Source organism: Natrix helvetica (genome assembly GCF_964273705.1).
Source record: "Natrix helvetica genome assembly, chromosome: 1".
NCBI lineage: Eukaryota > Metazoa > Chordata > Lepidosauria > Squamata > Natricidae > Natrix > Natrix helvetica.
Window position 1 is genome coordinate 41,771,627 of NC_138548.1, and position 22,507 is coordinate 41,794,133.

The window sequence follows — 22,507 nt, forward strand, 5'->3', positions numbered from 1 at the left end:
TCTTTTGTTAAGTCTTTAAATTTAATCTGAGAAACACCACTGATCTTGCAGGTGTTGTTCTTTTCATGAGAAAATCTGAAATCTAGCAGCGAAGCTATCTTGCCTGACTTTAAAGTACCATCTCTTCTGAAGATTAATCTCTTTCTCCCCCCTCCCTTTCTTTTTTAAAGATTCATCTTCCAACTACATCAGACAACTTGAAACAAAAGTCAAACTGCTAGAGGATGATAACAAACTTCTCTCTCAGGTAGGTGGCTCTTCATCCCCCCCATAAATACAATTGTTTAATAAATAACCACATTTTTGTCCTTAGCAATGGATCAAGCTGACCCTGAGAATGAAGAACACTAATCTTCTACCATTAATGGTGGGACTGAAACAGGACCATTTAAAAAAATTGTTAAGCATTTGGACAGTATATTGCAGCAATGGCGAACCTTTTTTGGTTTGCGTGCCACAAGTGGGGGGAGCGCAAGGGGGGTCATGTGCAGGTGTGCCACACCCATAATGCAATGCACGACCCCCCCCAGTGTGCATGCGCGCACAACAGGCGTGACCCCCCATTTTTACATGCTTTTTTCGCCCTCCCCAGGCTCCAGAGGCTTTATAGGAGCCTGGGGAGGGCGAAAAAAGCCTCCCCCGACCCCCGGAGGCCTTCCAGAGGCTTCAGGGATCATCCGGAGGCTTCCCTGAAGCCTTCGGAATGCTTAAAATGACCCTCCAAGCAAACCGGAAGTCACTTCTGGTTTGCTCGAAGGGTCGTTTTGAGCGCTCTGAAGGCTTCAGCGACCGTCCTGAGGCTTCCCTGACACCTTCGGAGCACTTAAAACGACCCTCCAAGCAAACCGGAAGTGACTTCCGGTTTACTCGGAGGGTTGTTTTGAGCGCTCCGGAGGGTTGAGGTCCTCCGGGAGGGGCGGGGGGCTCTTTTCGCCCTCCCCAGGCTCCTATAAAGCCTCTGGAGCCTGGGGAGGGTGAAAAATGGCTTTTAAAAATGGCAAATTCAGCTGGCCAGCGCGCGCATGCACGCTGGCCAGCTGACAGGGCAGCACCTCGCGTGCCCTGACAAATGGCTACGCGTGCCACAGGTTCGCCATCACTGGTATATTGTACACATTTAATTAATAAATAGTGACATATAAATAAACAAGAAAGGCAGTTTGGAAGAATAAAAGAATATGCTTTCTGCTTTGGTGGAAAAATGTGCTGAGACAAATTTCTAGGAAGGAGGTATCTATTTCAAAATGTTCCTGTTAAATTTTGTTAAAAGTAACATTTCCAAAGATAAAAAGTTGCTTTCTGGGGTTCCCCCAATCTAATTGTGCAAATCAAGATTTTGGGGAGTGTTGAATTTTGGGAGGCTCCCTCAAATTCCAAGATTGCAGACTTACCCATGCATATTTGTCATCAAAGTTGCTGTTTGCAACAACCTCAGGTTTAAAACCAAGTCCTGTCCCCCAGGACATAAATAGTAATGCATGGAGGGGGAGTGCAAGTTAACTCTTTATCTTCTTTATATTCCACATTGAACACATTCTAAGAGATTTTTTTCTAAGAGTTCTAAGAGTATTTTCTAAAATTGAAGCTTACATGTTGCTTACTCCTGCTGATTTTTATATTATACCAAATTTAATAACTTTATTTAAAGATAAATTGCTTTGGAGCTGTTTAAAGGTTACCAAACATGCTGCTGAAGATCTGGGAGGAGTCATTACTTTCCTTTTTGGCATAATTCAGGCCAGGTTGGCCACTCCCAACCTGGCCTAATTTCACTCCCAGGTTATCTTCATATAGCTACAGTATTAAAAGTTTAGTTCCTTTTGCAGCTACCATTCTAAAAGTCTTTCCATTTAAATTTACCAGTTCCCTCATCCTCCCAAGTAATTACTAAACTCATTCTCAGTAGCATTATAGAAAATTATAAAGCTTATGAAAATTACTGACTTTTTTTAACCTAGATTGTGGTCCCCAAAATTAATGATTCTACCATATATTAGGCCATTGGAACATAACAATCCTGCATCACCTACTCTGAACGGCAGGTCTTTGCATTAAAGGAAATGTTGCTTACTAAATATTCAACAGGATATAGTCAATATGCAATAGGACACAAACTTAAATTTGAAATCTTTCATATAGATGCTTCCTTTTCACTTACTGTAAACACCTCTAGATGAAGACTGAGTTCCCCAATCATGCTAGGCCATAATATTTATGGGTTTCAATGTAATATGTTTTGCACATTCAGCAAATTATGGTTTATTAAATTTGTTCAGAAAAACCTTGGTATAATGAAGTTATAAACCAGATACAAATATCATAAATTAAAGATCTGATATAAAATTAAGGGGAAGAACCTTTTGGTTTTAAATGCAGGTTAAATATTAGTGGAACTTACATGTTCTGTTTATTTTTTATGCATAATTTCTCAGAACCTAGATTCAGGTAACAGGCTAAGTCATAACATGGCTTTAGTTTTTTCTTAGTGCATTGTTTTAATCCAGTCCCTCTCAGTTGAATGGAATTTACTGAAGTAAAGATCAACATAGTAAGATAAACACCCTTACAACAAAAGTGTGTATATTCAGGGCTATGGTTTTCCCAGGTGCAATGTATGGCTATAAAACTTGGACCATAAGAAAGGCTGAGCGCCAAAGATTCAGGATTTATAAGCACCAAAGAATTGAGGCCTTTGAACTATGGTGCTAGAGAAGACTCCTGCGAGTCCCTTGGACTGCAAGGCTACCAAACCGCTCAGTCTTAGAGGAGATCAACCCTGACTGCTCCTTAGAAGGCCAAATCCTGAAGATGAAACTCAAATACTTTGGCCACCTAATGAGAAGGAAGGACTCACTGGAGAAGAGCCTAATGCTGGGAAAGATTGAGAGAAAAAGAAGAAGGGGACGACAGAGAATGAGGTGGCTGGATGGAGTCACCTAAGCAGTAGGCATGAGCTTAAATGGACTCCAGAGGATGGTAGAGGAAAGGAAGGCCTGGAGGAACATTGTCCATGGGGTCATGACGGGTCATACACGACTTCGCAATGAACAACATACATCTATATATTTGATTTTCAGCTTTTCATTCAGAATCTCAAGGCAGTTGTACATACAGTATCCTCCTATTTATATTCTACAATAACAACCCTGTGAGGTATGTTTGGCTGAAAGAGAATGGTTGGTTCAAAGTGAGCTTCCATACTGAGGGTAGACTTGAACTTGAGTCTCTACTTTTAGCACCTTAAGCCCCAATCTGGGGAATATACATATGTAAGCATTTCATAATTTCTGTTGAAATGCATATGATTTTTAAGAAGCAACATTACATTTTAATGTTTTGTGCTGTACTAGTTATTTTTTCAAGCTGCCTTTTTTTTTGAGCTTTTAAAAATAGAGTTGAATAAATAGATTTGTCTGGAAGCATGGATTGGGTTGTTGTAACTGGCTTCTGGTACTCTGTGTTTTCCAGAGTAAAATTTTGTAATTCCATGAATTACAAAAAGAAGAGTACAAGAAGGAACAATAAGCAATAGGTGAAAAGCATGTGGGCAACAAAAATACCCAACCACATAGGAATATATATTTTTAGTGGGCTAAGATTTTTGCTTAGCAGCTAGACCACAGATTTAGCAGGAGTTTGAATGAAAAATTCTTTGATCTTGTAGATTTTCCTGAATTCCTCAGTACTTGCTCTATCTCTGACTGAAGAACTCTCTAGTGCTTAGACTGGAAGCTGTTTGGCCCTAGGTCCATTTAAGCCTGCATTTTACAGGGCATTGTGAAAGAAAAGAGTAGATAGCAATGTACAAAGAACAAGAAATGAAACCTGTATGAACCTATATCAAAATGTTGTAGTACAAAACGTTCTATTGACGATTGCAGCCTTTTTGCTTCCTTCTTGTTTGTTCCCCAGTTTTCTGATAGCTCTCCACAATTGTCAGTGAAAATTCTGTTGCCCCTAAGCTTGCTCTCTGATATATTTCTGTACTCTCTCCCTTTTAGTTTGTTGCTGTTTACTCTTCTTGTACTTCTGCAAAGCTTGAGGTTTCCCCTCAAGCAACTAATATTTTTCTTTTGTGCATAGTGATGCCATTTTGACTGATTCTGAGCATCAAATACAGAAGAATAACCCGTGACCCTGCAAGTGGGATAAAGCCCATCTCTTGGCTGTGTGGATGATTATACAATAATACAATAATACAATAGTAGAGTTGGAAGGGACCTTGGAGGTCTTCTAATCCAACCCCCTGCCTAGGCAGGAAACCCTATACCATTTCAGACAAATAGCTATCCAACATCTTCTTAAAGACTTCCAGTGTTGGGGCATTCACAACTTCTGGAGGCAAGTTGTCCCACTGATGAATTGTCCTCACTGTCAGGAAATTTCTCCTCAGGTCTAAGTTGCTTCTCTCCTTGATTAGTTTCCACCCGTTGCTTCTTGTTCTACCCTCAGGTGCCTTGGAGAATAGTTTGACTCCCTCTTCTTTGTGGCAACCCCTGAGATATTGGAACAATGCTATCATGTCTCCCCTAGTCCTTCTTTCTCTTAAGCTAAACATACCCAGTTCCTGCAACCGTTCTTCATATGTTTTAGTCTCCAGTCCTAATCATCTTTGTTGCTCTTCTCTGCACTCTTTCTAGAGTCTCCACATCTTTTTTACATCGTGGCGACCCGAACTGAATGCAGTATTCCAAGTGTGGCCTTACCAAGGCATTATAAATTGGTATTAACACTTCACGTGATCTTGATTCTATCCCTCTGTTGATGCAGCCTAGGACTGTGTTGGCTTTTTTGGCAGCTGCTGCACACTGCTGTCTCATATTTAAATGGTTGTCCACTAGTTGAATAATAATTAATAATAATTTTGGGAGAAGAAAAGAAAAAAACATTCTTAAACAAATTTATGGAATTTAGGGAATGTTGTGCCCTCTATTGTTACTAAGATAAATCGGGGCTTTGCTCTACAGTTACTTAATGAGAAGTTTAGGCAATCCCATGACTAAGGGAAAAAGCAAGAGTTGGTGTAGGCCAAATGAGAGGTGTCTCTCATATAGGGTAGGAGCTACCAGCTTAGAGTTACAGTAATAGGGATGGCAGCAAGTCAGCAGCTGCAAATTAGAACTTTCTGCAGCTCATTGTTTTTCTTTAATGGTTATCTGGATTTTTGCTGCTCAGTTGTGGTCCTCTAAGTCTTGGTTGTCCTCCAGAAACCCGAAGAATAGGTGACCTGGCATATTCTGCCCTGATAAGGAACAGTTCTCAGTGTGGTAAGATAAACAGTGCAGGGGTGCCTCAAAGGAGGAGAGGAGCTGGGAGGTCTGGTGCGAACCATTCATGTGTGTGTGTCTCTGTTCAGGGGCTGAATATCCTGCTTAGATTTTGACAGTAGGATTTTCAGCTCCTGAGTAGAGAGATAATGATGCATGGTCCCTAGGGACCGCCCAGGGTGTCTTCCATCTCCTGGAGACACTCCATGCTCCTTACTTTGGGCTGTCCACTTAATGATCCACAAGACCACTTAATTCAACCCACCTCAGAGGTTTGTTGTTGTGGGGGGGGGGAATAGGAGGAGGAAAGTGTGTTGGATATGTTTGCTACCTTGAGTTATTTTAAAATAATAAAGACGGGATACAAATTAATTTAGCATTTCACATGTCTATTAATTAAAATCAATTATGAAATTTTGGGAGGTTCCAGTACAAGAAGCTCTGGGAAACACACTGGTCACAGATCTGTGATCAAAGGTCAACTGATCTGACTGGTCTGAGGCAACGTTCTGTGCTAACTATGGAGATCCAGATTATTTCTTGCATGTAGTTATATTGCTGGATATATAATACCACTCCTGGTGCTACACCTCCATTGGTTTTTATATTGTAGCATTTAGAACCATGTAATTATTGACATTCTTTGAACCAATAAAAGTAATAATTGAATAATGAAAAAAAATGAGTAAGTCAAATCTAAAAATGAAAGAGTTTGCTTGTTAGTCAAGAATATCTCTGCATGTGTAGGGAGGAAGATCTTAAAAAAATATCAAGAGTATCTGTAACAACACAAAAGGAAATCTGAGGAGGTTCTGGCAAATGTCCTTTTATTCATATGACCAACATTGTGTGTCTATGTGTTGAAAGATTACAGAGACGTCTGGAGACACGGAAGCTCATTTAGAAATATTACGTTTTTTCAGATGGGGATGGTGAGTAGAAGGAGATACAAAGGAGGGCTTGATTCATTATGGAGCAGTCTATGAGCAGGTCAAATAATATGTTTCCTGAGAGAGACATCCACTAATAGAGAATCTCTGTGTCCTGAGGATTCTGTACAACAGAGATCTTTAAAACAAAGAACTTGCAATGAAGTTTGTAGCCAAAAGATCAAATTACTTGGAATTACTTCACTAGTATTGAGTATTCGGTTTGCTTCTGCAGTTTAGCCCTTGGAAAAATGCCAGGTAGACTTCCATAATCACTAGCGATTTGCTAATCTCTTAATGCAAGGCATTGTCGGATGCTTAGTACCTCTGATTTCATCACTTTCAGGGTCTTGTCAACACAGTTCTCCACCAGGAAGCAATCAACTTTCCAAGTACACATAAAATGTCATCACGGAAGGATAAAAGATACAGGGATCAGACTTCTTTTCAACTCTTGGCTCTATTAGCATTCCAAACTTTGAAGGAGAGTTCACAATTCATATTTGTATCGACTTGTTTCCTTGAACCAAACAAACCAAATGGAAACCTCCAAAGGTGGCTTTTAAAGGTTGTGCTTGGAAGGGTGGATAGCAACTTGATTCATCTCCATATAGTTAACTTTTAGGATAGGGCTTCTTACCAGCAGGATTGTCTGTTATAGATATGCACGTCGTAGGAGGAGAAATGTCAACTTGTTTAATTGCACAAGACTAAAAACTCTGGCACTGAGGTAATGGTGCTTTGCTGCAACAAATATTCCACATGTTTCCATGAAAACTGGCTGTACGCTCATTACCAAAAAGCAACTGCCTGCGTTGTTTGATCCGTGCCATTCAGTTCTGAACAGGAGAACTTCTAAAAATAGCCTTGTGCTAATCATTCGCCTCAGTGGTTTGTCGCGTTCAGTTCTGAAAAGAATTGAGTCATAGCAAACTTGGTAGAATTTTAAAATGTATGTCATTCTGTGTGACTTTTTCCTTTTATTACCTTTAGCTCCCACCTTACAAGCCGTTCCTTAGGCCCAGCCTCTTCGGCACTCGGGAAGTCTTAACAGGGAAAGGGACATAGAGCTGAATGAAAAAGCACGCAGGCAATTTGCATGCAGAAAGTCCCAGGTTCAGCCTTCCGGCAGATTGGGTATAAATTATGCAGATTAAATTAAAGCCGCTAGTGCCCCTCCTCCTTTCCCCTCCCCCACTGAAAGCCTAGCATTTTGAATAACCATCTGTTTTTCTAGCACTGTTAAAAAGGATTTCTCCATGTCCATTTTGTTTCAGTTGTGAAATAGAAATGTCTGCCCTGCACAGTCTCTAGTTCACCACTGGAATAAACGTTAAGACGTTTAGAGAGGTTCAGGGGGGCTGACTGTGTTCTTATTTTTCTGCATGGAATCAGCTGCAAGATACCAGAACAAAACTGGCGTACTGGAACCATGCTATTCATTGGTTGCTCCGGACCCAGAAAAAAAACCCCTCTGATTTCAATTGGGCATGCATTTCAGCAAGACTGAAAACTGAAGGGCTGTTTTTCACTGAGTTCATGGCATGATTTCCATAAAAGCTTCACATTACTTCTCATGCCATGTCCTGAGGTGCTTTCAACAGATCTGTGTGCTAGTACTAGGATTTAGATTTACATCTGTTATCCATCACGTGGTGTTAACTCTCCCATGGTGGTACTAATGTGAGCAAGGACATGTTTTCAGGATGAGCATTGCAGTCATTCATGCAGCTGAGTCTTGTACAGCCAAAAATCTTATAAGACTTTAAAGGCTAGCTAGCCTTTTATGGGCTAGGTTTGTTTCACCAGATGCACGATGCAGGATTATCTTCATAAAATGGCAAGCTGAAGATAAATCTTGCATTAAGATGAGAAGCACGGATGGTTACCTTTCATACTTTGAGATTTTAAATATTTAGTCACCTGGGCTGTTTATGAATTTGTAAGAAATATATGTTGAGAGCTTTGTAGCTTTGTTAATACTTATGTTTTCCAGCTTTAAAAAGGAGGAAAATATTTCCTTCTGTCTTTGCAATAACAACATCCTTTTTTTGTCCTGTTATATTAGCAGCCACTTGTGGTTCTCACTTCTATGTTCCTTAACACAGACCTCTCATTAGCAATAAATATTAATCCCCTCCCTTCCTCCCCCATGTACCCTTTTCTAGTTGGTGCTTGTTAGCTTTGCAAATGTGCCAATTATTTCCTTAAGGGACTTTGCATGCATCTCCCACAAATAACATAACAGTGCAAACTTCTCTTTATTTCTCCAAGTCTCCTGCTGTTTGTGGGGGTGGAAATTGCAATTATTTCAATGTACAACATCACACGTCTGCTTCTGAACTTGAGAGTGAATGACTCATCGCATTAAGAGTACCATTCCCTACATTCAACTTCTTGGATTCAAAAAATGTAAAATAATGAACAAGTTATAATTTGAGTTATTTTGTTATCAAATGATGAAGTGTTTTGTGTGTGTTTGTGTGTATCTTTCACACACAACCAGAGGTGGGTTCCTACCGGTTCGGCCCGATTCGACCGAGTAGGTAGTAACTCGGCTAGCCACGCCCCTGGACTGGTTCTATCGGCGCTGCCATAGGCACTGCCATCTTGTTTTTTGGTTCTGCGCATGCACAGAAGCAATATTTTTATTACTGCGCATAGTGTGCATCCCTGAGCAAACGGGCAGTAACAGAAGCTGGAACCCACCTCTGCACACAACCATGAACAAACATAGACATGCATACACGCATACACACATTCAGCATACAAATGTTCATGAACTGTACAAGCTATGCTTTATAAGGTGCTTGCTTGCTTGTTTAGAGTTCTTAGCCCCAGTCTTCAGCCCCAAGGGCTCTCAGATGACTTTAAAAGGCTGGGAATTAAGCATTCTTTAAATTCCTTTGTTTTGACAGAATCACATTTTTAAAAAAGCCTTAGGCTTGAATTATATATTTCTTTGACAAAGAAATATTTAGTGGTTATAAACCAGTGATAGATACCCAAAGATTAGAAATAATCCAGGAATTAGAAAAAAAATGCTGGTTTCCAGACAAAGTGTGAACCAAGCCTGGAAGAAATTATATGGGCAGTAGGCATTTTGTTGGGGCAGAGCTACCCTGAGAATTGGCATTTCTTTATCTTCCATAGCAGTGATGATGTTACCTAGGTTGGTAATGAAATGTCTGCAAAAAACCCACCAAGTTCAGAGAGCACCCAGAGCTACAAATGTTATCTTCTATTGGTTCTTTTTTGGTACTATCACAATTAGGTTCACCCAGATTCAATAGACACAAAGCATTAGAGATTTTGACATTCAATTTTTGTATCTGCCTTCAGTGGCTTGGCAGGATTATTGTAAAAAAAAAAGGAAAACTTACTGAAAGAGGAGTTTTAAACTATAAATGCCTTCAAGTAGTTCAGAAATTAATCATAATAATATAACTATATTCTTTTTTAGCTATCTATGTTGTATAAGATCTTTACCTATACTATATTCTTCCTAGTCCAATTTCACTGTATTGTCATATCTTTCTATTCTATCCCTCTGCATTTGTTTACTGGTATTGATACCGTGTTTCCCTGAAAATACGACAGGGTCTTATTTTCTTTTTACTTACAAAATATGGCCTTGGGCTTATTATAAGGGAGGGCTTATTGTTTTGGGGTTGTTGGGCGGCTGCTCCCTTGTGAACCGGCTCCCAAAGAGCCGGCACAGCCTCAGGGGCGAAGCAGCCATGAGGTGACCAAGTTCATGAGCAACCGCCCGGCAACCCCCCTCTCCAGCTGGGCAGAGCACCATTCACTGACCTAGGGGGTATCACTAAGACGCCAAGCCACATGGCGCTCTGCCCACTCCCCAGCTCCTGCAGCTTGGCACATTTGGGATACCCTCTAGGTCAGTGCATGGAGCTCTGCCCGGCTGGAGAAGGGGGTTGCGTGAGCGTCTGTTCCGCCTCCAGCAGGCATGCCTCCTAGCCTCAACATGTCCGGGCTCAGCTCTCCCTGCAGCAGCCGCAGCCGCCACCGCGCTCCGAGCATAACGTCTTCTCCAGTTCCAAGCTCCAAAACATGGCTGCCGAGTCTTCCAGCAGCGGCTGCTCTAGGAGTGCGCTCTATGGTTGTCAGCTGGCTGCTGGAACTCTCTGTAACTCTCAACCCCATCCTAGATAGGGCATCTTTTGCAGATCTCACCGTTCTCTCCACTGACCATTGGAGGCTGGATGGAATTGGAGGCCAGGGCATGTCTGATTGCCTGTGCTGCTAAGAAGGTCTTGAATTGCATGGCCGTGAATTGGAGCCTGTTGTCAAAGACCAGGACATCGGGCAGGCCGTGTGTGGAGAAAAGTCTCTGTAGTACCTTGATAACCGCTTCTGCCATAGTGGAGGTCATCAGGACTACCTCTAGCCATTTTGAGTAGGCATCCACAACTACTAGGAATGTCTGGCCATGAACTGGGCCAGTAAAATCAATGTGCACCTTAGACCATGGTGCTTGAGGTCGCTCCCACTCCTTAGCGGGTGCCTCTGGGGGAGCTGGTGTTGACTCCTGGCACGGTGTGCAGGTAGCCACCCATTCTTCGATCTCCCTGTCCATGTTAGGCCAACCACATGTAACTCCTGGCCAAAGACTTCATCCTGACAATTCCAGGATGCCCTACGTGTAAAGCCTCTAATACTGCAACTCGCAGGTTGGGTGGAACAACAATCCGGTCTCCCCACAGCAAACAGCCATTAATAACAGACAATTCATCTCTTTTACAATAGTACATTTTGAAATCAGACCCAACAGGCCCCTTGGGCCACACCCTCCACACCCAGTTCAAAATTTGTTTGATGGTGGAGTTTTTTGCAGAGTGGCGGGCAACGTCACTAGACAAGACAGGACCAGTCTCTAAGCGGTCAATCAGAAGGACTGGCATCTTGGGGGTAGGGTCTGCAAGAAGTTCTGGCATCGGGCAGCGACTCAAGGTGTTGGCATGCCCCAAAGTGGAGCCAGGTCGGTGGATGAGACGATAGGTGTAGGCCGCTAGGAAAATAGTCCATCTGGTCATCCATGGTGATAATGACACAGGAGTAGGTCAGTCCCCAGCCAGCAAGCCCAGTAGCTGTTTGTGGTCCGTAATTAGTTCAAAATCATGGCTGTAGAGGTACTCATGGAAACTTTTTACACCGGCCACTGCAGCCAAAGCCTCATGGTCCAGCTGGTTGTAGTTCCTCTCGGCAGCGGACAAGGTCCTTGAATAATAGGCTATGGGAGCCTCAGTTCCATTGAGCATGTGGTGGCTGAGGACGGCTCCGAAGCCAAACAGGGTGGCATTGCAAGTTAACACCAGTGGCAGGGTCTGGCTGTACTGAACCAGGAACGTGTCTGCTGACCGTCTTTTTATCATGGTAAATGTGGCTGCTACGGCTCTGCCCCAGGACCACTTTGCGTTTTTTGCCGGGAGACGATGTAAAGGCTCAGCAATGGTGGCTTTCTGTTTTAAAAAGATGCTGTAGATATTAAGGAGCCTGAGGAACGCCTGCAGCTCGGTTTGATTGTGAGGTGTAGAGGCGTCCTGGATTGCTTGAATTTTTTTAGTGGTCGGGTGAATCCCAGAGCTGTCGATTAGGTACCCTAAGAATTCAACCCTTGGCACTTTAATTTGGCATTTTTCTTTTTTGAGACGGAGGCCTTTGTCTCGAATTCTGGTCAAAACAGTTCATAAACGTTTGAAAAGTTGCGCCTCATTTGCAGCCGATACCAAGATGTCGACAAAATAGGGGACGACTCCTGGAATCCCCTGCAAAAGCCATTCCATTATGCTTTGGAACAGTCCAGGGGCGATACTAACTCCAAATTGCAGGCAGTGACATTTGAATGCACCCCTGTGCGTCACAATGGTTTGGGCCTCCACCATAGCGTCATCTACAAGCAATTGTTGGTATGCCTGCTCCATGTCCAATTTAGCGAATAATTTGCCGGGGCCTAAAGAATGTAATAAATGCTGTACAATGGGTACAGGGTAAACGCTTTGTTGTAATGCTTTATTGATTTTGCATTTGTAGTCCACACAGATGTGGACAGACCTGTCAGATTTGACAGCTATCACTATAGGGGTCTCCCAGTGTGCGTGATCAACCAGCTCTAGGATTCCCTGGCCTACGAGCTTGTCAATTTCCAGATCAATTTTGGGGCGGAGAGCGAAAGGTACTCTCCTGGGTTTTAGCCTTATGGGGGCTATGTTGGGGTCCAAATTAAATGAGATTGGAGTCCCCACATACTTACCCAGACTGGTGCTGAAGATATCCATGAACGCCTTAAAAATTGCTTCTGCGCTCTCATCTTTCAAGGCATTGATAGTGGTCACTTCCAGGCCCAGGGCTTCGAACAAGTCAAGCCCCAGGAGGCTCTGCAGGTCACTGCTGACCACCGTCACTGGGAGCTGGCTGATGTGATTCTTGAATTGCACCCAGAAGGTGCCCTGGCCCACGATGGGGACTCGGTTCCCCTGGTAATCATGAAGGCGGATGTCAGAGGCGTGAAGATGCTGCTTCTTCAGGCTAGGGATAGCCCACTTGAATGTAGACCATGGCATGATGGTCAGTGATGACCCTGTGTCAATCTCCAGCTTGCATGGAAAGCCCTCGTTGAGGACTATGACCTTCAGCTTTTTTGGCCCCCTAGTGCCGACTTGACCGATTGAGGTGTGGTAGGTGACTCTGGTGTCACCCTCTGAGTGCTGTGGTGGCTTCTGCCATGCCCCTTGGTTGGGCCTCTGCTGGCGGTTGGGTCTGCTTCTTGGCTGCCAGGTTGTTGTGGGGTGCTCACTTCTGCAAACCTTGGCGATGTGCCTCTTTCGCTCACAGCGCTGCAGATAGTGTCATGGAAATGGCAAGATGATCTGGCATGGTCTCCTCCACAGCTTGCGCAAGGTGGGAAATACTGTTTGAATTTGCGCGCCAGCTTGGCTTGGCTTCTGCGCATGCGGCAGCTGTCATCTTCTTTGCCTTTTGAGTTCTCGGCCTCTGCAGCCTCTCAATGTATGCGTGTGCCCTTTTGCATGTCTTGTAGAATGCTTTGGTGCTGCAGGGTTTCTGTAGACTTAATGGCCAATTCTGATGCGCTGACCTCATCCAAGGCAATTTGTAGAGTGAGGTTAGATTTGGCAAGTAACCTCCTCTGTAAATTAATGTCCCGCACATTAATGATGCAGTCAAGAATAAGTTCATCTAGGTCTCGGAACTCGTAGTACGCTGCGGCCTTTCGTAGCGCTGCAACATACTCGTTGATTGATTCGCCTTCCTTCTGGTTGTGAATATTAAATTCATGCTGGTGGACATGCTTAGACGGCTTGGGAGTGTAGTGAGTCCTCAGCGTCTGTTGGAGCACTGACCAAGCGACCGATTGTAGTGGCGTTGACTCAGAGAGATCTGAGGCAGTTTCGAACACTTCCCGTCCACAGTAACTGTGGAACATGTTCTTCTTGAGGCCTTCAGAAAGACCCATGAGGTCATTGGCTTCGAGGAAGCAGTTGAACCTCAGTATATATGAGTCCCAGTGCTCGGTTACTGGGTCATATGGAGTGGGTGGGGCGTGCATGGCTATTTTGTGTTCTGAGGGCGTTTTGAGTTTGCCGCTCAAAAATGGCTGCTTGAAGCTGCGCTGAGCTCCTGGCTGGATTTACTTGCTGGATTGCTACACTCTTTTGGGTTCGCCTAGTTGCCTTCCAATCCCACCTTCGTCGCCAGTGTTGGATCGGGTAATGGTAAAGCACACTCAGGCTAAAGGCAACAACAGCGCTTTATTGTAACAGAACAAGTATGTACAATCCAGCGAAGTTTGAGTCTGACAGCAGCCCTTTTATTGGGAGCTGTCAGACTGTTTGACCAATGAGATTAAACCTCTGTTCCCGCCGGAACAGAGGACCTTGGTGGAAACCATTATAACTGTAGCTAGTATCTAACAATGCTTTTCTGAGCATCTTAAAAGAAGACCTAGAAACACATGAAATAATGCTGTACAGGTAGTCCTTTACTTACTAGCACAATTGATCCTGGAATTATGATCATAAGTCATGCCGGTCATTAAGTGGATCACCCTCTAACCGCACTCAATTTTATGGCTTTTTTTGCAATGGTCACTAAGTGAATGCAATGGCTGTAAAGTGAATGCCACAATGTTGTAAAATACATCCATGGTCTGCGGTGGGTGTTTTTTGCTGGAAACCAGAAGCAAATGTTGGTTTATGGTAAAAAAGAATGTGACCGCTAGATGCTGCAAACAGCCATAAATGCAAACTGGTTGCTGGGCACTCCAAATGGCATAATGCAAATGCAAGGTGGGAGGATAGCCATCGGAACTTTGAATCAAAATTGTAAGTAGCTCTGTGTGTTCCCTCATATCTTCAATTAGTCATTAAGCATCCAATTGTAAGTCAAGGGTTACTTGTACACAATTCCATGTATGAGGTTTATCAATGTCATTATTCATTTCAACTTGCCTCTGTAGAATGCACAGCACATGATCCAACATATAGCTTTGATGTTTATACCCCAAAGAGATGCTGACATTGAATATTTTTAGAGTTAATTTTACATTCTGATGTATCACACAGCAAAACCCTTTATTAACAGTCTCTTGCTGTTTATCATCTTCCTTCATAGAATTATCTCCCGGTTGTCAATTATGAATTCTATTTTGCACCACTTCATTGAAATGCCTATTACAGTACCTTTTCCATTGTAACTCAAAATCATTTCTTGTTGCATACTTAAAAGCTGGGCTGTTGAAATTTGGAGCATTTGATATTTTTCTCTTAATTTAATCAGTTTTATACTAACTGATCTCTTTTTTAACTGTGGTGAAAAGCAGTATTATCTACGCATTTTTGCAATCCCTTTTTTAAAAATACATCTTATAAGATTTTCTATTTAAGTGTTTACATTTTTCTGTTGTTTTTTGCTGGGTATTAAACTCACAATAACACATTATTTAGTGCATGAAAGATAAATGTGCATATAAGGAAAGGAAAAATTTGTAGAGCTTAGGGAAGTATTTATAAATATTGTTTTGCTTTACATTATAATTTGCAATGAATAATATATTATTCCATCCCAGCTGGCTGGTTCAAACAGCTTACCAGGAAATTTCAGAAAGGTAATCTATGGCATTTCAGTTTTTGCTTTCTGAATGCGGGAAAATCTAGATTGCACTATAAGTGTTTGGTTTTTCCTGCTGTTTGGGATCTAGCTTGCAGATACAAATGTTTGCAATTTCTATTTAATGAGCCCATATTTTTAAACAGGATATTCAGTTATTTGACAGTTCGGCACAATTTGTTGATGATAAGAAGAGAAGTCACTTTAAGTGAATCAGTTATTTACTGAAACAGAATTGCACAAAACAGAGTTGGCAGGGACTTAGGAGGTCTTCTAGTCCATCCCCCTGCTCAGTTAGGAAACCCTATACCATTTCAGACAAATGGTTATTCAATCTCTTCTTAAAAACCTCCAGTGTTAGAGTACCCATAATTTTTAGAGGCAAGACATTCCACCAATTAATTGTTCAAACTGTCAGGAAATTTCTCCTTAGTTCTAAGTTGCTTCTCTCCAGAGAAGAACAGGCTCTTCTTTTTAATAACTGAACTAATTATTTTCCAGACAAATTCTGAGGCACTTTGCACCAATAATGCTATGTGTGCTGTCTAGATAGAGTGTACTGAAACTCTCAATAGCTCCAGCCAGTATGGTCAACTCTGATTGAAACAACAAATTTTCTCATACTGGTTTTAATGATTAAAATTGTGTTGTCAATTTTTTCCTCTTAGATATCATTCATTTTTCTAGATGCATAAAAAAATCCAATGGGGTCATTGGATGGCATGTTTCATTTCATTCGTCCTGCTCAACAATACATCCCTACAGTTCATAATAATTACAAATAGTTTTCTATTTATACACTTGTTTTTCTGAGACCATGGCAAAAGAACTTTCTTCTGCTTTCAATAACATACTGACCAAGTATTTGGAGATGTTAGAATGATCTAAGAGACAAGCGTTGCAGTACGGCAATACAGCTATTGTCAAATTACAATGATTTGTTTAGTGATCATTCAAAATTAGAATAGCACTGAAAAAAGTGACTTACAACCATCATAGCATCCTCACGATTATGCAATCAAAATTTAGGCCCTTGGAAACCAGTATGTATTTACAATGATTGCAGCATCCTGGGGCCATGTGATCTCCATTGCAATGTTTCCAACTGGCTTCCAACAAGCAAAGTCAATGAGAAAACTAGAATTGTTTAACCAGTGATCCCTTATTAACCATGACAAAAGATGTCATAAAATGAAACTGCCTCATTCAATTATGGTTGTAAGTCAAGGACTACCTGTAACCCTTATGCATCTAAATCACCAGATAGTGATACTTATAGACATTCTCATGACTCCCTCCAGTCCAATGCGATGCAATTTAGTCCGGATTATTTTTCAGGATGGCTTTATGTTGGCACTCATTCTTGACATGCTATATCTGCTTGACAGTGCCTTTGATATGTCCAATTCTATGTGAATAATTACTAAATTTGTAATGACTCGATAGTGAATAATGATGTGTGTCTCTCTCTCTCTCCCTGACCCACCTCTTTTCAATAACTCTGGCATTCACATTTTCTTTATGTCATTTTTTTTTCCTCAGTGAAAGGAGATATTTATTAATAAAACCCAGAGAGATTACAGCTAGAAAAATGGTCAATATAACTATGTTGTACTCTCAGTCTAATAGTAGTATTAATGACAGATTCACAATTTATTTCTGGAAAATTTCAACTGTCTTCCAGAGGTTGTTTAATTTTCTTTTGAAAAAAATGAAAGGATAATGTTCTTTTTATAACAACATTTCATTCAAAACTAACTAATAGAAATAATGTCATTGCTCTCCCTCTAAAACAAGTCGAATTTGGGCACTCGGTCCGGAAAAGATTAGCCATCACTGCTCTAAAGCCATCTTCCTGCAGTGGCTAATTCAATGTAAATGGACATTACATGACTAGAGAGAGAGAGAAAAAGCTAATCTCATCTATTAGTTAGAGTAAGATGTTGAACTAGGAATGAGAAGATCTCACCCATAGTCATGAAAGCTACTGATTAAATGATCAGTCTCTCAAGACTAATCTTAGCCTTATCTCACAGTTGCTAGAGAGAAAAAGGAATTGTTAAGGAACTTGGAGACTGGAGAAATGGTAGGATATAAATCTAACTTTAAAAAAAAACATGTTCCCAAACTCATTTCTAAGGGCTTCTGCCCAATATATTTTCCAAAGAATCATTTCCACAAGGAGGAAATGAAAAGGAGAGGAGGAACTTCCGGAGGAAATGGCGGCCGATCTGTGAGCTCCGTATGATTGCGGAGGGGCCTCCCTGCTGGGAGGGGTGCTGCCGACCCTCGGTTTTATTCTGAGGGTCGGGATTTGTCGGCGACCACCCCCGGCTCTGTCCTGGCTTGGACTGGTTAGGCAGGGTGATCGGGTGGTCGGCTGGTTGGGCGAGAGGCGCCAAGCGGAGAAGCGCGTGGAGACATGGAGGCTTGGAGGCGTGCTGGCCGGGGCGCTGGCCGAAGAGTTGGTGAACAGCCGCGTTCTGTGGAATGGAGTCGAGTAGAACAAAATGAAGCGGCTGGTGGAGGGTGGAGCTGAGCGAAGCAGACCGGAGAGAAGCACACCGGAGTGGCAAGCTTTGAAGATCAATGTCGGAGGTGAGGATTACCCTGGCAATTCACACAGCTCAGGCGGCGAGGGTTTGGCGATGGCGGCGGCGGGGGAGGCAGTCGGAGACGCCGAGCGCCACGCCCTCTGGTCGCCATGACCCCTGGTTCTCCAGGGGAGTTGCAAGAAGAAGAACGAGGCCCGGGGGGGCTAGAGAGAGTGCTGCCAACTCCAGGAGGCTTGGGAAAGCCTCAGGGAGCCATGGCGGGCTCGGATTTGAGAACAACAGCCCCCGGGAAGATGAGCTCCAGGACTCCCGAGGAGGCAGATGGCCATTCTTCCCTGGGCCTGGACATGGAGGAGAGACACCGGGGGGATTGGTGGACATCTGCTGAAGGCTTGACTTTCTCCCTTCTACCCCTGTTGACAAAACTTTGCCTCCCTTGCCAAAACTTTGATTTCCATCAATTTTCTTTATTTTCTTTATTATCATGACTACGGCTTTCTCATTAACATCCTGTTTTAATCGGCTCCAATACCATCTTGAGCGCCTCCTTAGATAAATCTAGCTAGTCGGCTAGCCCACCAACTTACCCTTTCCATCTAGGGTAAGGACAATTTCACGACAAACTATGATTCCATCTTCAGCACTTGAAATAATCTTGCCCCGTGATATAACTGTATGATTTTTGTATGATTCTCACGCACACAAGGTCTGACCTACTGCTACTGCGAGAGTCCCCCCTCTCGCAGGTATGGCCTCCTGCCCTTTCGAGGGCCCACCTTGAGGACGGGTTCATTAACCCAGAGAGGTGGAGGAAGCGCACATTGAGGGGGTTTTTAATTAATAGCTTTTTAAAAATTATAAGGGGTTCCAGGGATGGGGGGGGGGGAACAGGTCAGGAGGGATGGGAGAGCCAGGCATCTAGGTGTGGTCGAAGGAGGAGGGAGCGGAGTGGGGGAGGTGAGGGGAGATAGCATCCCTGTGCAGGGCTCTTTGATACCAACGGTCGTGGGGAGGGGCAGGTGCGAGGACAGATCAAGAGCGCGTAGTCGGTTGGGAGACCGGGGTTCTTGGTCATACCCGGTCGTTTGTACCAACCCCTGCATACTAGGTGGTCAGGATCTACAGACCCAAGGCCTGAGACTGCTGTTATGCAACGCGAGGTCCGTTGTCAATAAGGCCCCCCTCATCCACGATCTAATTTTGGAGGGGGAGCCGGACCTCGCAGGAATAACCGAGACCTGGTTGGGCCACGAGGGAGGCTTACCCCTCGTGGAAATGTGCCCGCCAGGCTATCGAGCATTTCACCAGCCTCGGGCCCAGGGAAGGGGCGGAGGGGTAGCAGTGATTATCCGGGAAGACTTGGAGCCGAGAGAGTTCATTGTGCCACAGACATCCGGGTGTGAGTCCCTTGTCGTGAGATGGGGCCCAGGGAGGCAGTTGGGCCTGCTGATAGTATACCTGGCTCCTCGCTATACATCAGCGGCCCTGCCTGAACTCCTCGAGCTGATCTCATCGGTGGCGGTTGAGACCCCCTAACTCTTAGTGATGGGGGATTTTAATCTGCCGTCGATGGGAGAAGCGTCTGAGGGGGTTCGGGAGTTCATGGCTTCCATGACAGCCATGGACCTGACCCAATTAATTCAGGGCCCTACTCACGAGGGAGGCCACACGCTGGACCTTGTCTTTGTCTCTGGCCAGTGGACGAGTGATCTGGGAATAGGGGATCCAACTATTATTCCCCTGTCATGGTCAGATCACTCACTTCTCCGGCTGGACTTCCCCGGTGCTACCCCCCGCTGCGGGGAGGCGGAACCGGAAGGTATTAGATGGTTCCGCCCCAAGCGCCTGATGGAACCAGATAGGTTCCAGACGGAGCTTGGGCCACCTCCTGTGGACCTGAACCGCCACCGAGTGGAGGACCTGGTAGACGCATGGAATAGTGCGACTACCGGGGCCCTAGACCGGATGGTGCCTTTGCGGCCTCTCCTGCGGCGACGAACCACCCTGGCCCCTTGGTTTACCGAGGAGCTAAGGGTGATGAAACGCCACAAGAGACGCCTAGAGAGTCGTTGGAGATCCTCCCGTTCCGAATTTGACCGAGCACAGGCACGAGCCTATTTGAGGACGTACCTAGTGGCATTAAGAGCGACCAAACGTCAATATTGTGCCGCCCTTATTGCGTCCGCAGATAACCGCCCTGCCGCCCTGTTTCGGGTGACTCGCTCCCTCTTGTTTGAGAGACCGTGGGAAGCCCCTTTACAGGGCAGAGCAGAGGAGTTTGGGAAATATCTACAGGACAAAGTCGCTCAAATCCGGATGGGATGGGCCCCTTTCAGTGGTCCAGCTGAGATGCCCGCGGCGAGTCTTGAGGGACTGCTTTGGGAGGAGTTTGACTCGGTTGCCATCGAGGATTTGGACAGGTTGCGTGGACGTCTGCGACCTACCACATGTTTATTGGACCCATGTCCCTCCTGGCTTGTACTGGCATCCTGGGAGGTTACACGCGACTGGCTCCTGGGCCTAGTGAACGCTTCGTTGGGTGAGGGGCTCCTACCGACCGCCTTGAAAGAGGCGGTGGTGAGGCCCCTGCTCAAGAAGCCTTCCCTGGACCCAATGGACCTAGTCAATTATCGTCCAGTCTCCAACCTTCCTTTTTTAGCAAAGGTTGTAGAGAGTGTGGTAGCACAACAGTTCCCACGGCACCTGGAGGAGAATGATTATCTAGACCCGCGCCAGTCCGGCTTCCGACCCGGGCACAGCACGGAGACGGCCTTGGTCGCATTGGTTGATGATCTCTGGAGGGCCAGAGATAGGGGCTGTTCCTCTATCCTGGTCCTATTAGATCTCTCGGCGGCGTTCGAGACCATCGACCATGGTATCCTGTTGCACCGGCTAGAGGGGCTGGGAGTCAGGGGCACCGTTCTACGGTGGTTTGGCTCCTACCTCTCTGACCGGACGCAACGTGTGTTGGCAGCGGAGCAGAGATCGACCCGGAGGCCACTCACATGTGGGGTGCCTCAGGGGTCGGTGCTCTCGCCCCTCCTGTTCAACACATACATGAAACCGCTGGGCGAGATCATCCGTGGTTTTGGGGTGGGATATCATCTGTATGCTGATGATACTCAGCTATACATTTCCACCCCGAACCACCCCAATGAGGCCGTCGAAATGATGTCCCGGTGTTTGGAGGCCGTACGGGTCTGGATGGATGACAACCGACTAAAACTCAACCCTTCCAAGATGGAGTGGCTGTGGCTTCCGGCCTCCCGGTTCAACCAGTTGCTTCCATCTCTGGCCATTGGGGGCGTGCAACTGGCCCCCATGGAACAGGTGCACAATTTGGGCGTCCTCCTAGATGCCCGGCTGTCCATGGATGACCATGTAACAGCCGTGGCAAGGGGGGCGTTCCATCAGGTTCGCCTGATGCGCCAATTGCACCCCTTATTGGACCGGGATGCCCTACGCACAGTCACCCATGCGCTAGTGACGTCTCGCCTGGACTACTGCAATGCTCTCTACATGGGGCTTCCCTTGAGATGCACTCGGAGACTGCAGTTGGTCCAGAACGCGGCCGCGCGGGTGATTATGGGGAGGACTAGATACTCCCCTGTAACACCTCTCCTGCGCGAGCTGCACTGGCTTCCTGTAGTCTACCGAGTGCGTTTCAAGGTTTTGATTATGATCTTTAAAGCGCTTCATGGCACAGGGCCTAGTTACATGCAGGATCGCATCCTGCCCCATACATCCCTACGACCAATCCGCTCACACAGAGAGGGACTTCTTCGGGTGCCGTCCGCCAAACAGTGTCGGGGGGCGACACCCAGGAGCAGAGCCTTCTCTGTGATGGGCCCAGCCCTGTGGAATGACCTCCCCCGTGACATCAGGACTACTTCCGATCTCCGCTCCTTCCGTGTACAGCTGAAGACCCACCTCTTTCAATTATCTGGCCTGGCTCAACCGTAAATTTTTCTTACTCCTCCTGACAGTTCTTTTAAATCTTAAATTTTAAATTTTAAATTGTGTTTTACAATTGGGGTATTTTAATGGTGACTTTTAATTGTCCAATGTGGTGTAATTTGTTACCTCCTCCGTGCATGTATGTTCTGTATATATGTATGTTTATGTGTTTGTATATGTTTTATATGCTCCATTGTACGCCGCCCCCGAGTCCTGTCTGGAAAGGGAGCGGCTAATAAATTTAAATTTATTATTATTATTATTAAATGAAACATCTTTCCGTGGAAGGGACTGAAATCTAATGAGACAATCGAAAAGGGGAAAAAAGACCTTTCAATAATTATAGTGATCTTGAAAAATCTATTTGAACTTTAGCATTTATAAATGAAATAGCAAATATATCAACATATGATGGTATGTGGTATAATATCTAAATATATGATATAGCATTTCTACTCTATTTACCATCTTCATTTTGAAGTTTGATATGGTGAAAAGAAATCCAGAAACTTCTGTTAAGAGGATGGAACAATAAACATATTTGAGGCGGGGGGGGGAGGGCATTGTAGTGGTTGGGTAGCAGAGGGGAGGGGGAAAGAAATCCAATATTTCATTTTTTTATACAACAATCTTTACTTGTTTTTGCTGGTTT

General features: G+C 44.4%; 1 protein-coding gene across 2 annotated transcripts in view; it reads left to right on the forward strand.

Annotated features, from left to right (window-relative positions):
* The window catches only part of CCDC85C (coiled-coil domain containing 85C), a 192,732-nt gene that overhangs the window by 130,355 nt on the left and 39,870 nt on the right, over positions 1-22,507 (forward strand). For both annotated transcript variants that reach the window (XM_081969342.1, XM_081969343.1), the window contains one exon: positions 171-247. In XM_081969342.1, the coding sequence (XP_081825468.1) occupies positions 171-247 (77 nt within the window). The remainder of the gene's footprint in view (positions 1-170; positions 248-22,507) is intronic.